General features: G+C 42.8%; 2 protein-coding genes across 11 annotated transcripts in view; one reads left to right on the top strand and one right to left on the bottom strand.

The window, feature by feature from the left end:
* The window catches only part of FRMD5 (FERM domain containing 5), a 315,205-nt gene extending 304,557 nt beyond the window's left edge, over nt 1–10,648 (top strand). For 5 of the 8 annotated variants that reach the window (XM_034994199.1, XM_034994197.1, XM_034994204.1 and 2 more), the window contains 2 exons: nt 516–622; nt 7,006–8,703. In XM_034994199.1, coding sequence (XP_034850090.1) covers nt 516–622; nt 7,006–7,583 — 685 coding nt within the window. In that variant the 3' untranslated portion in view covers nt 7,584–8,703. Of the gene's footprint in view, nt 1–515; nt 623–7,005 lie in introns of all 8 variants that reach the window. The other 3 variants (XM_034994202.1, XM_034994201.1, XM_034994200.1) reach the window with 3 other exon arrangements.
* A 2,286-nt stretch (nt 10,649–12,934) lies between these two features.
* The window catches only part of WDR76 (WD repeat domain 76), a 55,458-nt gene continuing 47,837 nt past the window's right edge, over nt 12,935–20,555 (bottom strand). For all 3 annotated transcript variants that reach the window (XM_034994742.1, XM_034994741.1, XM_034994743.1), the window contains 2 exons: nt 18,780–18,833; nt 12,935–13,958 (listed from right to left, as the gene is read on the bottom strand). In XM_034994742.1, the coding sequence (XP_034850633.1) occupies nt 13,703–13,958; nt 18,780–18,833 (310 nt within the window). In that variant the 3' untranslated portion in view covers nt 12,935–13,702. The remainder of the gene's footprint in view (nt 13,959–18,779; nt 18,834–20,555) is intronic.

Below are 20,555 nucleotides of genomic sequence, written 5' to 3'. Positions count from 1 at the left end.
TATATCTCCTAAACCTAGTAAGATCCAGAAAGACTATGATTGGCCAAGACAGCTAGGGTTCACCAACCAGCCTGATCTCTGGGAATGGGAGCATTACTACCACCTTCACATGGCACCCCCTGCCAACAGCAGTCTCTCTCAGAAGTCAGAGAGGCTGCCATATCAGTTTTCAGGCATGTTTTCTATAGTACTGCTTATGCTGGGGCTCTGCATCCTGACAAACCTGCCCAGAGACCAGCGGTACCATTGCTGCACTAAAGCAAGGCTCAGGTGGGTCTAGGATATGAGGTGGGAGACGAGTCTAAAGCAGTGTCTCTGACTGGAATCCAGGGACTAAAGGCAAAAAATAGGTATTAAAGACTTTTAATAAATAAATTAAATAATAAATAAATAAAATAAAATAAAATAAAACTTAACACAGCCAGGCAGTTCTAGCAGCTACTTCTCAACTCTGTGTCCTGACCACATCTGTCTCTGCACTGAATTAACAAAGTTCTCTTTTTCTTTAACCTCAGAGCAGGGATGGTTCCCAGCCGCAGCTGTCCCTCCATAACCCATGGCCCAAGGCTGAGCAGTGTCCCCAGGACCCGCAGAAGAGCTGTTCACATCTCCATCATGGAAGGTGAGCATAAGCTCTGGAGAGGACCATGGGGTTCCTCTAAGTTTTGACTTGGACCACTTCCTCTCAGGGACCTTGAACAGAAGTTGCACTAGAGACAGGAGCACATTTCTCCAGTGCAAGAGAGAAGGTTTCATGCAGTGGTTGGGAACACCAGCTGGGTGTCAGGTGAAGGATAAGCCCACCCAACCCTGCTGAGCTGTAGTCTAAGAGGGGGTTTAAATCTGAGAGTGTTGGGGCAGACCTTTGGGAGACTGTGTTATTACATCTAACAGGTTCCATGCAGTTCTGAAATTGCTTTCCATCAAGAGGCTTTTCACTTATTTTTCAGATCAGACTAGTCTCCACAGTTTAAATGATCAGGGCGACTGAGGCAGTTAACCAAGAAATGAACTCTTAGTTCTGAAGCATCCTAATAGCTGCTACCACTTTCTATTTCAGTGGGAGAAATCTGTCCTCTTGCTATCTGAATTCTTTAACATGATCTCGGGATATCTCATATGCCCCACCTCTCTCTATCCTACCCTCCCTTTGGAGGAGGTGGTCCTGGGGGGGGAGAGACAAAGTCTGTGAATCTTCACAGAATAGATACTGCAGTAGCTGAGCCTGATACCTCTCTACTCCCTGGGTAGTTAATACTGTTAGGAGACTCCTGGAATATTTCCCTCATGGTCACTGACTCAGCTGCCCCACAGGTATAAAGTTGAATGCTTTCATTCCTGAAGATGTTTTTGTAGGACCTCAGAAGATCTAAAGCTGCAACGAACAGCAGTGGGTTTGCTTCAAACCTGTCCTGGAAAGGGAAGACTCTGTGCCCTTTCTGTGGGAATGCTGATTAAGGAAAATAAAGAACTACTTAGGTTAGGAAGGACATCACTCTGCGGCTCCCCTGTGAGGATCATGGGTTTGTGTTTAGGATTTTATTTGTCACTGACTTTGCATTATCTAAGTCTGGCATATAACTACAGTCTAGGGGTTGAGAACCCTGGCCGGGGAACCACATCAAGTGCCTTAATTATTTGAGTATCTTAGTTGTTCTATTTGTAAAATAGGGGTATCTTCCTTGCGTACCTACCCATGGGCTGTGAGGAACCTGATGTACACAGAAGTACTTTAAAGAGATTAAAGCATTTACTGGACAGGGAACAAGCACAGTGCAAAGAGGCCTGCTCTGGAAGTCAAAGATGAGATTCGGATCAGAGCTCTGCCATGTACTTTCTCTAGGGCAGGTTGCTTCACCTCTCTGAGCCTGTGGCCCCCACCGTAGAGTGGGGTGTGGGTGTGGGAGGATGCCTTCTGAACTACGAAGTATAATCGCTATGCAAAGTATGAAGTTACTGAGGTTTGTCATCAGACACGGGCTCCTGGTTTTTCCTCCAGTCTTAGGCTGAGCCGGAGAACTGAGCATAGCTCTCATTGTCCCTCTTCTTTTGGGGCATTCATCTCAGGAAAACAGAATGAATTTCTTCTTTTGAGGAAACATAACTTTCTCCTCCCCCTCCCCCCCCCCGTGGCCCTTCTTCCTATCCATCCTGAGGCCGGAAGGCACCAGGTTCACCTCAAAGCTCCTGTAAAAAGTCAGAACAGCTGTCCTCCCAGAGAAAAGGCCACCCTCTGACACTGAGCACTAATACAGGTCTAGGGAAGAGCCATCTGCATTTGTTCTCCAGCATATGGAAGAATGTCCAGTAAAACCCATGTTCCCAGAAAAGGGAAGACAGGCTGTCCATGTTGGGGTATAACTCATTTATAGTAGTTGCCAACCAGGGTTAGCAGAACTACTAAGAAGTGGGAAACCGGTCCTTGAGCTCTCCCAAGACAAGCTACGAGGCTGCCCCAGTTCCCAACCAGCTCTGGCTGTGCCCCCAGCATCCTCCCAGAAGCTGTCTTCTCCCATTGTAGCAGCAGTAGTCTCCTCAGCATCCGAAATAGTCCTCTTTGCTTGTAAAATGCCAGGGGAGGGTGCAGCAGGGGAAGGCCACCAAGGAAGCTAGTAAAGAAGAGACTTCTAGGGCCAGGGCACACCGTCACCATCTCAGCCCCCATGGAAGTTCATGCCTGGCAGACTATATAGCACAGCAGGCTCCCGTGTGCTACTCAGCAAGCCAACCTGCTGCTCACACCCCATGCCTGACTGAGGCTGACTACACACAAGAATAGCCTTCATCCCCAGTCATGGCCCTCAGCCCAGGACCCATTAGATTCAGGAGGACAAAAGTAGAAGCAGCTAAGAACTGCCCCAGCAGGAATGACACTAACAGGCTCACAGTGAGGAGAGGCAGATGGACATCTGGTTTGGATGTGGGGGGAAAAAAAAAAAAGATTTTAGCATTTAAGTGGCTCTATCAGTGCAGGGATTATCAAGCCTGGGGAGATAAAGAATGGATTATTTCCCAGAGAGCTGAGCTACACCATCTCTCAAGAGGGGTTTCACCTTTAAAGCGCCCAGCAAACATAGCTGACCCTCACTGTACACCTAACCAGACAGGGAAGGGCTGAGAGAAATGATGAAGGGTCTCAGAAGAAGGGCACTAACTACCAAAACTCCCACGAAATTATGGACATTTGAAAGTGGTTCATGCTGCATCAGAGACTCTTTCCTATTGTCCATATGGCAAATAAATTAATGTCACAGAAACTATTTGCCTTTCCCAGGGGGAAAGCTTTGGTTGCTATCTCTAAAAACAATGGGAAAATTGCAAAAACAGTAACATAAGACTACAATTTGAATGAGACCATGTAATTCCAATGAGCTGGGGCCGTTAAAAAGATGATGGTACACTGGTTGGCCCTTCCCTCTGCTCTCAGGGATGCCAAGATACCACGTGTTGTTAGCACAGGCTTAGCCAGAGAGGATGCTTGGGTATGTTGATTCCTTTTATCCACTGCACCCTGCGGGGCACAGCTCAGCAGCAGGGAGCCAAATAGCATACAGCCCAGTGGATGGGACACAGCCCATTTCCACCCCAGAGCTGCCACCTCACACTTCAGAGCCACCCAACCCAAAGCCCAATGTCTTTGTAGCTTCACATCCTGCATTTTCTGGAACTATGGGATGCTCCCTACCCTGTGGGATTGTTCTCTGCCCTCTCGGTACTTCACTCTCTGAGAAGTCTGGGGCCCTTATACGGGGCTCCGAGAAACAGTCACATGCTAGGGAAGCATTACTTTTTATGGCTCTAAGTGCTTCTGACTGAATCCAGTCCCTGATAACGTTGGCCTCTCAGAGCTGTTCTTCCCTGAAGCTCAGCCTGTTCTGTCTCGCAGAGCTGACATTCTCTCTCCAGCACAGGAGGCACTGTGAACGAGCTGCCATGGCTTGAGGTCAGCAAAAATCCTTTGTCCCCAGTTGGTTTTCCATCCTTTCCCTCTGCATCCCCCCTGCCTGGCTGGTTTCCATGAAGAGATCAGCTGGTTTCCACTGAAGAAGTGTCTGCCTGCCTGGGCCACCATGGGGAAGAGTCTGATTAAGATTCACACCAGAGTCCGAGTTCAGCTCCGGTTGACTAATCACTGCCTTCGGCCACTGAGTGTACGCATCGTGAGGATGGGGCCCCGGCTCCAGGGTAGGCTCCTGACCACTGTGCCCCCCCGCCCACAGGAAGCCACCTCTGGGCAAGGCAATCAGCTGGAGCACATCCAAGGTAAAAAAGACTCCTCTGTTTTGCTGTGCCATTTGCCAGCTCCCACCCATGGTACCCACCCTGTCCATCCCAGAATAACGGGCTTGATGAAGGGGTGGTGGTTTCTAGTGAACCTGAAGTTCTATACAAGACTAGCCTGACATAGCAATAATAACCTTACAGGTGAGGTCTGTTGAGGGAACAGAAAACTAACACTGAGCAATTTTGTCTGTCAAGCAATTTACTAGCAATGCATACATATCCATTATCTTATTTACTGAGAGCACCAACAACTTATAATGTGGTTTCTGGTGTCTGTCTGATTTGTTCTCTCTGATGTAACAGCCTTTGCCTCTCTCCTTCCCCAGCAAGCTTAGGGCTGAATTGTAGGCCAAGCTAAGTTTGCGCAGAAGTGGCTTCTTGTAGCTAAGCTGGTTGTGCTTTGGAAGATCTGGTAGAGTTGTCTCTGTGAGGAGACACCCTTTAGAAAGATTATGAGGAGCCCTGTACAGGGGGTGCTGAGGTTCCAGAGGAAGGAGGGTGGAGGAGTGGGTGGGAAAGGAGCTGAACCAACACATGTGTGATCAGGGCCTAAAGGTCTCTGTTCTATCAGGGACTCATTACATACTACCAGGTATATATTCCTCATGCTGCTTATGCAAATGCAGGAATAAGGGAGAAAAACGGGGGTGGGGGGGAATCAAAGGAGCATCAAGAGCTCTGGAACAAGGGGCGAGCTCTTAATTTCACATTATTTCACAACAGTTTCTTGGGCAATTGGGACCTAAATCTAAGGCAGGTGAAGGCTGTAGACTTAATTCATCCTGGCCCAAAATCTAACTACATGATCATTAGCATCAGGAAACAGGCTTGCAGTCTATCCTTGCCTTTCCCATTACCAACCAACCACATGTCATTAGGCAAGCTCTGTAACCTCTTGCCTTCACGACTTCGTGGAAAGATGAAAGCACTTTAAAAAGTTTAAAACATACAAACTTAAGATTTTAGCACAGGGGAAAACAAAATACAACTAGGACCATGAGGAGCTCCTGAAAGCAGAAGCTGAGAGCTGTAGCAAATACACTGATGATGAGGTGATGGGGAGTATAGGTGGACAGCAGGGGGCTGCTGTTGCCACCCCAACCCACCCGTTTATAACCCAGGGTTTGTTCCCCTGGAGAGCCCTTACCTGCACCTAGGCTGAAATGGGCTCCAGCAGGCTAGGCAGGCAGGCAGGCTGCCTGGGTACACATGGCTACACCACAAGAGAACCAAATGAAACTCAATACTTCTGAAAGGTTACTGCCACCTTTAAAGAGAGACCCTTGGGCTTCTGAAGCTAGCCCTGAACCGAAAAACTCCCTAATCAGCCCTAGTTAGGTCAAACCTTTACAGAGCTGGGAACTGGTTCAGTCTTGCAGAAGTCAGGGTCAATTTCAGAGCAATGAAAGGGGGACTGGCTTCTCTTGCCATTGGCCACAAATGCAGGGAGAGCCAGAGCCACTCTGGCACCCCCAAGGTAGCCAGGAATGGGGGCGCCTGGGTGGCTCAGTTGGCTGAGTGTCTGCCTTCGGCTGAGGTCATGATCCCAAGGTCCTGGGATCGAGCCCTGCATCAGGCTCCCTGCTCAGCAGGGAGCCTACTTCTCCCTCTCCCTCTGCCTGCCTCTCTGCCTACTTGTCCTCTCTGTCAAATAAATAAAATCTTAAAAAAAAAAAAAAAAGGTAGCCAGGAATGGAAAATGCAGACATTGAACCTGAAACAAGAAGCCATTTCCTTGAGAGCACTGTGATGTGGGCCATACTTGGTGACTCTGGGCCCACATCCTCCGGCCTAGTGGCTGCTGTTTACTTCACAAAGTAACCAGCTCCTGTTTTTCACTACCAGAGATTGAGCCGTGGAAAGACAGAAATGTTCCATCTGAGAAAGAAGAGAGATAATGGGTAGTTTTAGGGGGCAGAGGACCCGTCCCCAGAATGGATGTAGGAGAATTTCCACCCTGACCCAACAAGATCTTCTCAGAGACCACTCTGCACTCTGAGTGTGTAAAGACAGGGGAATTGTCAGCCTCCTGTGGACCCAGCTCATTCTAAGGTGAAAAGAAAGAGAGCTAGCCAGGGGCTATTCCCTTCTCCATCAGAGACCACTTAAGGAAGAGCAGATAGGGTTTTCACATCCCCTAAAATCAGGACAGCTAGAAGTGGGAGGCTGAAGAGACCAGCAGCAGCGATCCAAAAGATGACCTCATGAGCTCAAGGAGCTGCCTGCTGGGTTGTTAGAAGGACATGCAGCTCCAGAATCAGTATTTGATGAGGCCCAGTAAAGCAAAACAATCTTCTCCCCATTCCTGCCTCTCAAGGCACTCAGCCCAAGAGGGAGACTTGACCTCCCTGAACTGTGGCCCCAGCTCTGAATCAGGGATAGTCTGTGATTCAGATTGTCTTTCAACTGGGGCTAAAACCAGGCCCAGGACATCAAAAGCCAGAAAGGCAGAATCTTTAACAAATCTTGCCAAAACCCTAAGTAAAAAGAAAAAAAAACCCTTCCAACCACAGCCACTCTCATGTCTGCTGCTGCTTTTATCCTATTCCTGATACATCAAAACGGTGTAGTGGCCACTGCTGCTGATCACATGGGCTGTGCAGAAGGACTTCCTTGCAAACTTTTAGTAACAACCTAAAACAGAATGGGTGTGCCTCCACCAGACAGCAAAGTGTGCACTGGGACCCAGAAAGCCTACTCCTATTCCTTTTGCCTTTGCAGGCCTGGAGTCCCTACGAGACAGTGCCCATTCCACCCCAGTGCGTTCTTCCTCCCATGGGGACACCTTCCTGCCTCACGTGAGAAGCAGCCGGGCAGACAGCAACGAGCGAGTCGCTGTGATTGCAGACGAAGCCTACAGCCCTGCAGACAGTGTGTTGCCCACCCCTGTGGCCGAGCATAGCCTGGAGCTGATGCTGCTTTCCCGGCAGATCAATGGGGCCACCTGCAGCATCGAAGAGGAGAAGGAGTCTGAGGCCAGCACTCCAACTGCTGCAGAGGTGGAGGCTCTTGGGGGAGAGCTGAGGGCCCTGTGTCAGGGGCACGGCAGGCCAGAGGAGGAACAGGTGAATAAGTTTGTTTTAAGTGTCCTCCGTTTGCTCCTTGTGACCATGGGACTCCTCTTTGTTTTGCTCCTTCTCCTGATCATCCTTACTGAGTCTGACCTTGACATTGCCTTTTTCCGCGATATCCGCCAGACCCCCGAGTTTGAACAATTCCACTATCAATACTTTTGTCCCCTCAGGCGATGGTTTGCCTGCAAAATCCGCTCAGTGGTGAGCCTGCTCATTGACACCTGAGAAGGCATGACTCCTAATAACTAGCCAGGTGGACCAAGGAGCCTGGCTACCCATTCCCAGCAATGGGACCCATCGCGGAACCATCGGCACATGTACCAAGTCCTCCTCTCATGACTCAAAGTCCACAGCCTAGGAGGGTCATTTCCCAGAAGAAAAAAAGGATAGGCTCATGTCCTGTCTAAACAAACTGGGAAAACTCATTTCCTTCAGAGGTTCTTTCAAGAAAGGCTCAGCAACTCTGTTTATCATCCTCCCAATTTGCAGGATAATTTTTGGTTTTGAATTTTGATTTTTCATAGATGTGTATTATTTTCAAAGTATCAAATAAAAATTTATTTTACTATTACTGATTATCGCAGTAGTGTCACCTAGCAGATGGGACACTAGCTGAAGACTAGAGAGCTGTTGTCTTCTGTATTCTGCAGGAGCTTTCCTACTGGGCTCCAGGAGACTCAGCAGTGCAGCCTCAGCAGGGCAGGCCAGGGGTCTGGACAATGGGAACTATCTAGGTTTTCTTGCCAGAGATTTTTAAAAAGTAAACATCCATACAGAATGATTAAATGGAAAGTTGCTTCTTATGATGGTCTGAGTTGGATTTTCTTTTCCTTTTGTTTTTTCCAAATCTGAGCAGAGTGGGCATCTGAAGGGACCACCGCTACAGCAGCAGCAGGAGCAGGGGTGGGGTAAGTCTGTCCCCTTAGACTAGATCCTAGTGGGCATCACCATGAGTTTTGTATAATGAACTTATTAGACTTCTGTGATTTTTTTTTCCTGAAGAACCTCAAGATTTTTATAGTGCTCCAGAGACATTAGTTGAATTCAGTGGTGCCAGAGACAGGACTGTCAGAAATGTTGGACAAAGTGTAGTTAACAGAAACCAGAGCCAAGGTACCTGAGAAACTGTTGAGATTCAGAGAGCAGTACCTATTTTGTACAACCCCCGCAAAAAAACTATTTCAATTTATATTTTAACAACAAATGTTATTTTCTTATCAATTCATATTTTGTTTTTACTTTATGGATTAAGAAAATAGAGCCTGATGAACTAAATGATGCAAGAAAGAAACTGATCCTGAGAATGAAAAGCTTCAGAAAATAGAATTCCAAGATCAACAAACAGCCTTGGAAGGGACCAGGAAAAGAATCTAAATAGGCATACTAAAAGATGCCTACGAAAGAAAGAAGGTGAATGTGGCAGAGACCAACACTTAGATGTGGAAATACTGCCCCCTAGGGTCATCCTCTGCATCAGGAAAATAAAAATTGTAGGAAAGCATTTGCCATCCTTGCTGAGGGAAGCTGTGGAAGCATACAAAAGCACAGCATGTGAAGGGTGAGTGTGGGGTCCAAGGTCCAAGCTCCGCAACTCTTAACAACCACTTATAAGATCTTGTTTTCATCTCAGGGAGAGATTTCTAAGTCATCTGGGGCCTGAGGACTCATTTAAGGATGGTCAGTAGACCTATTCCTGGGAACCCCACAACAGTGGAGCCGCTGCTAACACCCTATGATGTTGGGCAGCCCCAAATGCAGAACAAAATGAGTCACTTGTAGATTTGCTCTCCCCTAGTTTGTGCCCTGAAATAGCAGAATCCTGTCCATATACAGAGTATTAACAGCTGCTGAATTAACAGGGGGTGCGGGGTGGGGGAGTGGATTGTGTAATTTTAAATGCCCTTTCATCTAGACCAGGGGTTGGCAAGCTTCTTCTGTAAAGTGCCAGATAATATTTTTTATTTTGGTTTTGTGGGCCATACTCTGTGGCACTACTCAACTCTGCTGTGATAGCACAAAAACAGCCATCCATAGGTAATACATAAACAAGGAGTATGGCTGTGTGCCAATAAAAGTTTATTTTAGGAGCTGAATTTGGACCACAGGCCGTAATTTGCCAACCCCATCTAGACAATAAAAATGCTCCTTACCAGTAGGTATGTTAGCAGAAAGAGGGCCGGCTCTGCTCCCATTCCCTACTTGCTACAGATCCAGGACCATTTCCCAGTGGAGATACTGGGGTTGCTTGTATAAAGGGTGCTTGAACAACCAACCAGCAAAGAGGTATCTGATGCCAAGATGAGCAAGATCAAGTGTTGAAATGCTAAAACTCGGCCAGAATCTAAGAATGGAAGAGGAATGTCTGATCATTTCCATACCAGCAACAATTTGGGCAGAATTACAAACATCTATTTACCAAGTGACAAGACAAACTGAGGGAGATCCTAGTAAAAATTAGGGATCATTAGAACCAACTAGCCACTGCCACTTGTCATCTACACAGGAAAGGCTTTACTTAGCACAGGACGGAAGTGAAAAGTAGACTCAGAGATGAAAAGGCTGTCAGGAGATAGGGGGCTGGTTGTAACCTGGATATCTACTGTCTTATGCAACATAGCAGATTATCTTTTAGTGTAGTGTTCCTACCTCAGTCTGTAGAATATGGTGTTTCTATGCAGTGAGTGATAGCCTTGACACCGACCTTTCATAGTCACATTAAAGAAAGATGCAGTATTCCATTTCCTGGTATGTTACTTGTGTCTAGAGTTCTAACAATACAATAGTCCATACCACTTCCAGGAGCTGGATTTTGCTCTCTGAACAGAACTTTTGGGTTTTTTCCAGGGCTTACCCCAGAAAATACAGATAGTAAAGTTTCCTTTGATTTGCTTTTCAAATAGTGCTTGAATAACAAAACTCCTTTGTTGGTGACTAGTCTTTTTTTGGTATCTCCCCATCATTAAACATTGTTCAAATTTTTAACCTGGTTTTACCGTGCTCCACTATGTCTCCCATTTTCTCTCAAAATTAGTTTGATCTCATTGTAAGAAAAAAAAACAATGGTTTCCATAGCTTCATCCATCAGAGTGAAATAAAACTCTTACTAAAGGATAGTGTACTGCATCTTTAAGCAGTAGAAGGTAAACTACCTGCAAATGTGAATTTCTTAGTTTCATTAAAAAGTATAGTTGTTAACCTCTCGTGTGCCAAAAATTCTAAGTTACATTTTCCTTCAAAGCAATGTACTTTTTTCTACATATGCAGTATGTAGTTAGCATAAAATCACTGGTGCCATGAAAATTATTTTTAAAATTAAATAAATATTTAAATATCATGGAAGAGTGGACTCTTTCTTTTTTAACTTACAGCTTGTCTCACTTTTTCTTCCTTAAAGTTACCAACACGTAGATAAAAAGATACCCAGGGGGATTTATACAACTGACTACTGTTCATGACTAGAATCATTTAAAATAGTCATCTATTATCCTTGTCCCTCCCCCCAAATAAATACTATTAAGAACGTGGAAGCTGTAATAATGGAATGATTTTAGAGATGAACTGGACCTCATTCTTCTCATGAGGAAAACCAAAAAGTGATTTTTCTGAAGGTTACAGAGTTAGTCTTAGATACCAAAAGTAGATCCTAGATGGTCCAGGGTTCCTGGCTGGCTCAGTAGGTAAAGCATAAGACTACTGATCTCAGGGTTGTGAGTCTGAGCCCTACACTGGGTAAAGAGATTAGGCACATGAGTCTGTCCTCCCCCCTTCCCATGTACTGTAACTGGCTGAAAAGATTTAAATCTGTTTGGGGGCACCTGGGTGGCTTAATCGTTAAGCGTCTGCCTTTGGTCATGATTCCAGGGTCCTGGGATTGAGCCCCCCATCAGGCTCCCTGCTCTGCGGGAAGCCTCCTTCTCCCACTCCCCCTGCTTGTGTTCCCTCTCTCGCTGTTTCTCTGTCAAATAAATAAATAAAATCTTAAAAAAAAAAAAAAAGATTTAAATATTTGTATTCACAGCCCTCAAGCTCCCTGTTTTCCTGGAGAACTGCCTTTGCAAAGTCATCTCTGTGGAACAGAAACTCAAAGACCTGAATACCAAAACAGGACTGAATCAACTCAGATTTTATCAATTCTAGATCATTTGTAGTCTCACCTACCTGTCCACCTATGACGAGAATCATCTCCTTCCTCCTTAAAGTCACATAAGAAAGGCTGGGCATCTCAAAGAAAATGATTCAAGTGGAATACAGAGCTTACATGCTTAAGGGATATCATAAAGCACAACCTAAAAAAAAGGTTTATCCCAAAAAGAGAGAGCAATTGTAATATACAAATAATTACAGAAGCCACACAGTTTTAAGCAAGTCTCTGGGAGAAGTACCTTTCACAACAGATTATAGTTTAAGGATGTCCTAAGGGAGACAATTTTACTTTACGTGTTTTCTAGATTTAAACAATTACTCCATTATAGAGCTTTTCACTGAGAAACAAGTCCCCCCACACTCTCCTTCCTTCCTGCATATTGCCTCAAGAAGACAGTCTATTAAGTGGAATTAAATATAAATAGCACAGTTTATGAAGCTAAAATGGCAAAAGAAACCACAAAAGTGAGAAACATCAAGAATATGCTAACATTTATTGCAGAAACCAGGCAATTACGACCAAGTATTCAAAGCTTAAAGGATGGTGCTAATTTCAATATCGTTAAAAAAAAGAGCAGTTCTCACAGAAGTTGCCACCCTGGAACCTGTGAACTGAAGTGGTATCAAAAAGGGAAAGGAAGCCTAGAGGCTTCATTTACCATCTCCAGGCAGTTTAATAGAAGTCAACCTCACTTAGCTTTACTTTCCATTTCATAAATTAATGTTCCATTTCACTTACCAATTCCTATATGCCTATCATCAAGAAAATAGAGAACTCTTGTTACTTATAAACACTCACAACCTACTTAATAAACTAGGCCTCAAAATTAGACTTAACCTCTCATTACAGAGAAGGAAATTATACATGTCATTTTATTTCTGTGATATATAATTTGAGAAGATATTTCCTCTTAGAATTCAAACATATTGCCAAAAATGATTTACAATAGTCTTTCAGTAGTAGTTTGGCAATGAAGAGCAATGAAAAAAGTCAGATAGGTGCTATCACACGGTAATGTTAGTCACTGAGTTAAGAAGCTACCCTTCCAACAACAAACACATTCACATTGCCCTAACTTCTGGGGAAAAAAAAAAATATGACAAAATGCCAAAAGTGGTTTATCATAACATTTCCCCCCAGTATGAATTAGGAATGAAGGTATTCACTTAATAGGCTAATGAATCTCCTCTGGAGAGTTTAAAGACAGGGACAGAAAAGGGTGTCTGGGACCTTCTAAGGCAGGAGCTTTCACTTCTTTAACTATGACCCACAGTAGTACCACAGTAATAAAGACATGTTTTACATCAGAATATTCATATGCATATACACTTACATATATGTATGCACATATTACTAAGTTTCACAAAACAACACTTACTCTAATTACATTTATTATTCTTTACTATTTCTTTCCTTTTCCTTTTTTTAAAGGCTGGTCATGGCTACACTGATTTCATGTGAATAGCTACAAACCGCAGTCTGGAAAACACTGGTCTGAAGGCAATCTCACACTGGATTACAAGGGTCAGGCAGATCAAAACCCTGTTCCTAGAAGCCCTACAATCCCTTGGCTCATGCTTCAGGAGCCATCTAGAGGAGGTAAAAGGGTCAGCACACAAAGACCCAGGCCCCTGTCCAAGTGAACTAAAGGCTCCTCAACAATTATCTTAGGATTTTACTTTTAATTTAAAGGCAGGAGGGGGGGAAAAAAAAGAGTTCTCCATTAAAAAAATTAAGTTTCAAAATCACTAAGTTAGATGACCTTTCAGGATCCCTTCCAGTGTGTAAGTCTACAAATATTCACTCCAAACCATGAAATAAACCACAAATCCAAATATCACTACAGAATCAAAACCATATCATTAAACCAAAAAAACTTTTAATACTGATCAAAGCTTTGTAATTTATAATGCCAGAATTTCTCAACATACTGCCTGATTAAAAGTGCTGAAGGCATCACAGCCTCCTCTCAAATTCTTTTCCCACCCTAAAGAAACAACTTAAAAGGCTTCTCCCTTACTAAACATGTTAAGTATGTAACTGTATACATTCTGCTCACAGTTCTTATTAATAAAGCAATTTTATATTCACTAAATAGAACATATTAAAAACAGGCCAAGCCACATGAATTACTAGGCTCCTTAGACACTGATTAATTTGAACAAATTGGTGTTGCTAAACCAAACACTCAGCAGCTTTCTTAATTCATAAAAACATGTATCTTCCCACTGGAATTACCTCCAGCCAAAATATACCGAGTTGGGTGCATAGTGTTGATGGAACACACAGAGACAAGGCATTCTCCACCAAAAAAAGAATGCACCTGCTTTCCTGTCTCATGGAAGATTTCTACCCGTCGTGGATGAGCCATGCTGCCAACTATGACACAATCTTCTTGTTTAGGGTCCCACACAGCCTGGAATCTGGTCAGCCATCGCCCAGTGATAGTGTTGTGCCTAGTGAAAAAAACAATTTTTTTAAAGGATAGTGTTAAGGGGCGCCTGGGTGGCTCAGTTGGTTAAGCAACTGCCTTCGGCTCAGGTCATGATCCTGGAGTCCCGGGATCGAGTCCCACATCAGGCTCCCTGCTCAGCGGGGGGTCTGCTTCTCCCTCTGACCCTCTTCCCTCTCGTGCTGTCTCTCATTCTCTCTCTCAAATAAATAAATAAAAATCTTTAAAAAAAAAAAAAAGGATAGTGTTAAATAACTTAAGGCAGCAATAGGCAGAGGGTAAACATGGCATTGCTCCTAAATGCTGGTTTTCTCTGCCAAGTTTCACTTCATTAAGTTACTGAGTTACCATCAGCCTAATTTCATCCTTCATATAAAAGTAAAAATCAGGACAGAGATGGTATCTTCTATACTTCTGAATCTCCACTGCCAACTACAGTGGTTGTACTCAGTGGATGGTCACTGTCTATTAAAATAGCACCTGGGGTGCCTGGGTGGCTCAGATGGTTAAGTGTCTGCCTTTGGCTCAGGTCATGATCCCAGGGTCCTGGGACTGAGTCCCGCATCAGGCTCCCTGCTAGGCGGGGAGCCTGCTTCTCCATTCTGCCTCTGCCTCTCTCTGTCTCTCTCTCTGACTCTCATGAATAAATAAATAAAACATTTAAAAAATAATAAAATAAAATAGCACCATTTTGGTTCACTATTTCGTAGCTCAATGGACTCCATGCCCTCCCTTTTTTTACACATACAAAACAGAAGAAGCCCTAGAAGTAAAAAATATAGAATCTATGTTATTGCCATTTCAATAGGATCTGTAATCCCATATTTGTATTCCCCTGATAACCAAACCCTGAAATCATTTTATATTCCATACAACTTTAAAGTAAAAAATACATTTGGGGCTCAAAGAAGAAATCACAACGGAAATTAGAAAAGATCTAACAAATGAAAAATGAAAACATACCAAAATTTATGGGATGCTATGAAAGCAATAGTAAGGGGGAGATTTATAGCAGTGAATACTAAAAAAGAAAAGATCTCGGGTGGTTGTGTGGCCAGTTAAGCGTCCAACTCAATTTCTGCTCAGGTCATGATCTCAGGGTGGTGAGATCAAGTCCCTTGTCAGGCTCCACCCTCAGCAGGGAGCCTGCTTCTCTCCTTCTCCCTCTCTCCCCACTCGTGCTCACTCGCTCTCTAAAATAAATCAATCTTTTTAAAAAAGGCGGGGCATGGGTGGCTCAGTCAGTTAAGCATCTGCCTTTGGCTCAGGTCATGATCCCAGGGTCCTGGGATGGAGACCCACATCGGGATCTGCTCAGCAGGGAGCCTGCTTCTCCCTTTCACTCTGCCTATCTGTGTGCTCGCCCTCTCTATCAAATAAATAAAATCTTTTAAAAATTTTAAAAATTAAAAAATAAAAAAAAAGATCTCAAAATCAACACACTACACCTCAAGGAACTAGAAAAAGAACAACCTAAACCAAAAGTTAGCAGAAGGAAGGAAATAATAAAGATTAGAGCACAGCTAAATGAAAGGAGAATAGAAAAACAAGACTTGGTTTTTTGAGAAGATCAACAAAATTGATAAGCCCTCACCCAGATTGAAAAAAAAAAGAAAATGCAAGTAACTGAAATGAGAAATGAAAGAGAGGATATTACAACTTACAAAAATAAAAAAGGATTATAAGAGAATAGTATAAACAATTATATGCTAACAGATTGGTTAACCCAGAAGAAATGGATAGAATTCTCAAAAACATACAACTTACCAAGACTGAATCATGAGGAAATAGAAAATCTAAATAGTCCTATAACTAAGGGGATTAAAACAGCAATCAAAAACTTCCCAACAAAGAAAAAGCCCAGGATCAGACGTCTTCACTGGAGAATTCTACCCAACATTTAAAGCATTAACCCAGGGGCGCCTGGGTGGCTCAGTTAAGCATCCAACTCTGGATTTTGGCTAAGGTCATGATCTCAGGACTGTGAGACTGAGCCCCACATCAGATTCCACTCTGGGTGTGGAGCCTGTTTAAGATTCTCTCTCTCCCTCTCCCCCTCCCCCGATCCGCCCTCTCTCCCTAAATAAATAAATAATGCCAATGCTCATCAAATTCTTCCAAACAACTGAGGATAAGGGAACACTTCCAGACTTATTGGAGGCCAGCACTACTCTGATACCAAAGCCAGACAAGGACCCTACAAGAAAATAAAATTACAGACTAACATCCCTAATGAATACTGATACTGACAAAATACTAACAAAATGAGGCTCCCTGCTCAGCGGGAAGCCTGCTTCTCCCTCTCCCACTCCCTCTGCTTGTGTTCCCTCTCTCGCTGTCTGTCAAAGAAATAAAATAAAATCTTAAAAAATAAATAAATAGAGGCGCCTGGGTGGCTCAGCCATTAAGCATCTGCGTTTGGCTCAGGTCATGGTCCCAGGGTCCTGGGATCGAGCCCCACATCGGGCTCCCAGCTCAGCAGGAAGCCTGCTTCTCCCTCTCCCACTCCCCGTTTGTGTTCCCTCTCTCGCTGTGTCTCTCTCTGTCAAATAAATAAAATCTTTATAAATAAATAAATAAATAAATAAAAATACTAATAAAATGAGTTCAATAGCGCATTTAAAGGATTATACACCATAACCACGTTGGATCTATCCCTAGAATGCAAGGATGATTCGACATACAAAACTCAATTGACAGAGTATACCACATTAACAGAATAAAGGACAAAAACAATATGATCGGGGCACCTGGGTGGCTCAGTTGGTTAAGCGACTGCCTTCGGCTCAGGTCATGATCCTGGAGTCCCTGGATCGAGTCCCGCATCGGGCTCCCTGCTCAGCAGGGAGTCTGCTTCTCCCTCTGACCCTCTCCCCTCTCATGTGCTCTCTCTCTCATTCTCTCTCTCAAATAAATAAATAAAATCTTTAAAAAAAAAAAAAAACAATATGATCATCTCAATTGATGCAGAAAAATCATTTAACAAAATCAATACCCTTTCATGATAAAAACATTCAATGAACTGGAACAGAAGGAAACTATCTCAACATAATAAAGGCTATATATGAAAAGCCCACAGCTAACATCATACTCAGTGGTTAAAGACCGAAAGCTTTTCCTCAAAGATCAGGGAAAAGGCAAGTATGCCCACTCCTGCCATTTCTATCCAACATACTATTGGAAATCTGGAAGGACTAGAGACACTAATCTAAATTCCAGGTGTTGACAACTGCACAGGTAGCCAGATCCTGCATGTGAGGCATCGCCATTATACCAACAAGGATTTGATAAGGGGGACATTCTGAGCAGTCACTTGATAACCAATTGGACAAGAAAAAGAAATAACAGGATTATAACAAACTCAAAACTGTGCACCAAAGGAAACAATCAACAGAGTGAAAGACAATCCACAAAACAGCAGAAAATACCTACAAATCATATATTCAGTAAGGGGTTAATATGCATAATATGTAAGGAACTCCTACAACTCAAAACAAAAATGACCCAATTCAAAAGTGGGTAAGACTTGAATAGACAGTTCTACAAAGAAGATATATAAATGGCCAAAAAAAAAAATGAAAAAAAAGTGCAACATCACTAATCATTACAGAAATGCAAATCAAAACCACAATGAGGTATTACCTCACAACCATTTACATAATCACTAATAAAAGAGCAGAATGACGAACATAAAGAGAAATTAGAACCCTGATGCATTGCTGGTAGGAATGTAAAATGGTGCAGCCCCTACAGAAAAACAATATGGAGGTTCCTCAAAAAATTAAAAAATTCCTCTTCCTGGGTAATATCCAGAAGAATTCAAAGCAGGATCTTGAAGAGATATTTGCACACCCATGTTCATTGCAGCATTATTTACAATAGCCAAGAGGTAGAAACAACCCAAATGTCCATCGACAGATGAATGAATAAAGAAAATGTGGTATATACATACAATGAATATTACGCAGCCTTAAAAAAGGAGGAGGTCACATGATAGAACATAAGTGAACACTGAGGACATGATGTCGAGTGAAATAAGCTAGTCACAGAATGACAAATACCGTGTGATTCCACTCACATGAAGGATCTAAAGTAGTTAAAATCACAGAAATGTAAAGCAGAAAGATGGTTGCCAAGGTCTGGAAGGGAGGGAGAAGGAAGAATCAATGCTTACTGGGCATAAAGTTTGAAAAAAGAAATGAAGATGGGAAAATTTGTAAGAAAGGAAACAAACACACTTAAATGTAGCCTCCATAGACTATAAAATGTATGATGTAACAATCAACATATATTGCACACTCTGGTCCCAACTTCATAAATACTGATAAAGAGGTATGTCTAGAAGAAGGCACTGACAAAAGTTGGATGTAAAATACATACATTAAAAGTAGCAGATGCAAAAGAGGGTAACCAGGGAAAGTAAGTGGGAAGGTAGGGAAACCCTTTAAGCCCACAACAAACAGGTACAAACAAAAGAGCTTTAGATGGCCTCACAGCAGGTAAGAGGTTACAATCTTCTTTAATAAGATAACATGAGTAATTCAAGTTGGAATAAAGTCATTCACCTTAACCAAAAATAACCACCCAGCTGCAAAGAACAACTACCAACTAAAAGGTACTGAACCCTTTAAAAGATACAGGGAACCTGGAAGCAAGAACCCTTCTGGAACTAGGATAGGAACTAGCAACCTGGGACATTTAAACAGTGTAATACAAAAATTCAAACCTATTACATCTCTTTGACAATCAGATGTCTAATGTGTGCACTCCAACATATAGCTAATAGCAATCCAGGGTCTACATTATTCAGCATATGGAAACCTACCTGATGGTAGTGAGCAGAGGAATCTCAGAGGATATACAGCTGCTGTCAAAGATTCTGCAAAACAAAGATCAAGAACAAAGTAACACCCTTTTTACTGTTTCTTAAAATTTTTCTGAAAGAAAATCAGTGTATTTAACAAGTTTTTCATTGGTTCATGACATGAAATATGATTGCTACTTTAAAATATATAGAATCAGGATTTAACAAGCTTCAGCTAATATATTTAACAAAAATTACAAGAAATATCATAAAATTCAGTGCTTTGTAGTTTGGTGTAGAAATAATTTATTTAAACACTATTACCCCAAATTTAAAATGCAGATTATAAAGTGATAATCTGGATTCTATATTGAGATTCACAATAATTATAGATCATATATAAAGGGATGTGGTCTGAAAATGTACAAATAACCTAAAAGTTTTTGCACATATCAAGAGCAATTTCCCCATGAGACTCATTAGTTGAGGGACTGAACAGTGTCATTTCCAGATGCTGGCAAGACTATGACTGACCAGTAACCACGGGGAGGAGTTCTTGTGGGGTAGCTCAAAGAGTCTAGAAGCCTCCACTAGGTAAAGAAACTAACCACATCACACCACCTCCCCCTTCTTCTTGCACCTAGCAATTCCAGTATAGTTTCTTGGCACCTAAAGCTTATTGCCTAATTAGATTACTAGAAAGCTAAATCACTAACAGCTAATGTAAACTCTGCAGTGCAAATGAACAGGAATGGTTAAAATTGGTAGCTTCTGAGACAAAGAAAACTGTATGGGTAGAAAGGGGACAATGCGCTGCCACTGTCTAGTGACTAAATCTCTTAATGTACCCTCCTGGTAATACTCACAAACTTTACTAGAAATTGGGCACAGTTTCTAGTAAACTGTCACAAAGTGAAGACTATGCTCTTCCCAACAGAAGAGTCTAAACAGAAATCAGATGCCTTTCTAAAGCTTGGCCCACAGTATACATTCAACAGATACTTGCTGAATGAATAATGAATGAACTCCAGAATCACTTACGGTAAAACTCATAAAATGACAAATGCTTATAATGCTAAGAAAATCAGGGATTATAGAAGAGAACAAAATCATTTCCTTTGTGGTTGTATTAACTTCTCTACATTTCTTTTATTGTCATTATTTTCTGTTTTTGGTTCAAGTGATTTATATTACATGTTTAAAGCCATTTTTAGGAAGTAGCTATAGAAAGGTACCAAAGCTAAAACCATAAAACTGTATCCAGTCGTTTGTACAGAAGCCAAATTATTACTATCTTTTCTGCCTGCTCATGGCCTGGGGCTCTGCAATTTCCACTGAGCACTTCATGTGTAGGGTAGACCCCACTAGCCCAACCTAAGAGTTTGTCCCTATGTTAAAATTATCTTTCTTCCAACATATCACAAGCCTGGTTTTATTGGGACTTCTGGGACCATTCAGTGCTGAAAGGGAAGCCTGACATCTACCCCCTGGGGTACCTACAGACCTTCCCTGCCAAACTCAAGGAAATTTCCAGACCCCAAAACTGCTGAAAAACCTTTAAATACAGGTTACTGATTTGGCCAGGAACATAGAAATGGCTACAAAACAATAAAACTAGCAATTTAATAGGGAGCAGTAGTAAACAAAGCTACTGGTTTACACTAGCTACAGACTCTTTAGATTCCTTAACAATGCATTTCTGGGTGGCTCAGTGGTTAAGCGTCTGCCTTCGGCTCAGGTCATGATCCCAGGGTCCTGGGATCCAGCCCCGCATCGGGCTCCCTGCTCCGTGGGAAG

The sequence above is a fragment of the Mirounga leonina genome, unplaced genomic scaffold (genome assembly GCF_011800145.1).
Source record: "Mirounga leonina isolate KUSES-001 unplaced genomic scaffold, KU_Mleo_1.0 Mir_91, whole genome shotgun sequence".
Lineage (NCBI taxonomy): Eukaryota > Metazoa > Chordata > Mammalia > Carnivora > Phocidae > Mirounga > Mirounga leonina.
The sequence above is the reverse complement of the archived record's forward strand: the minus strand, read 5'-3'. Positions and strand labels throughout refer to the sequence as shown.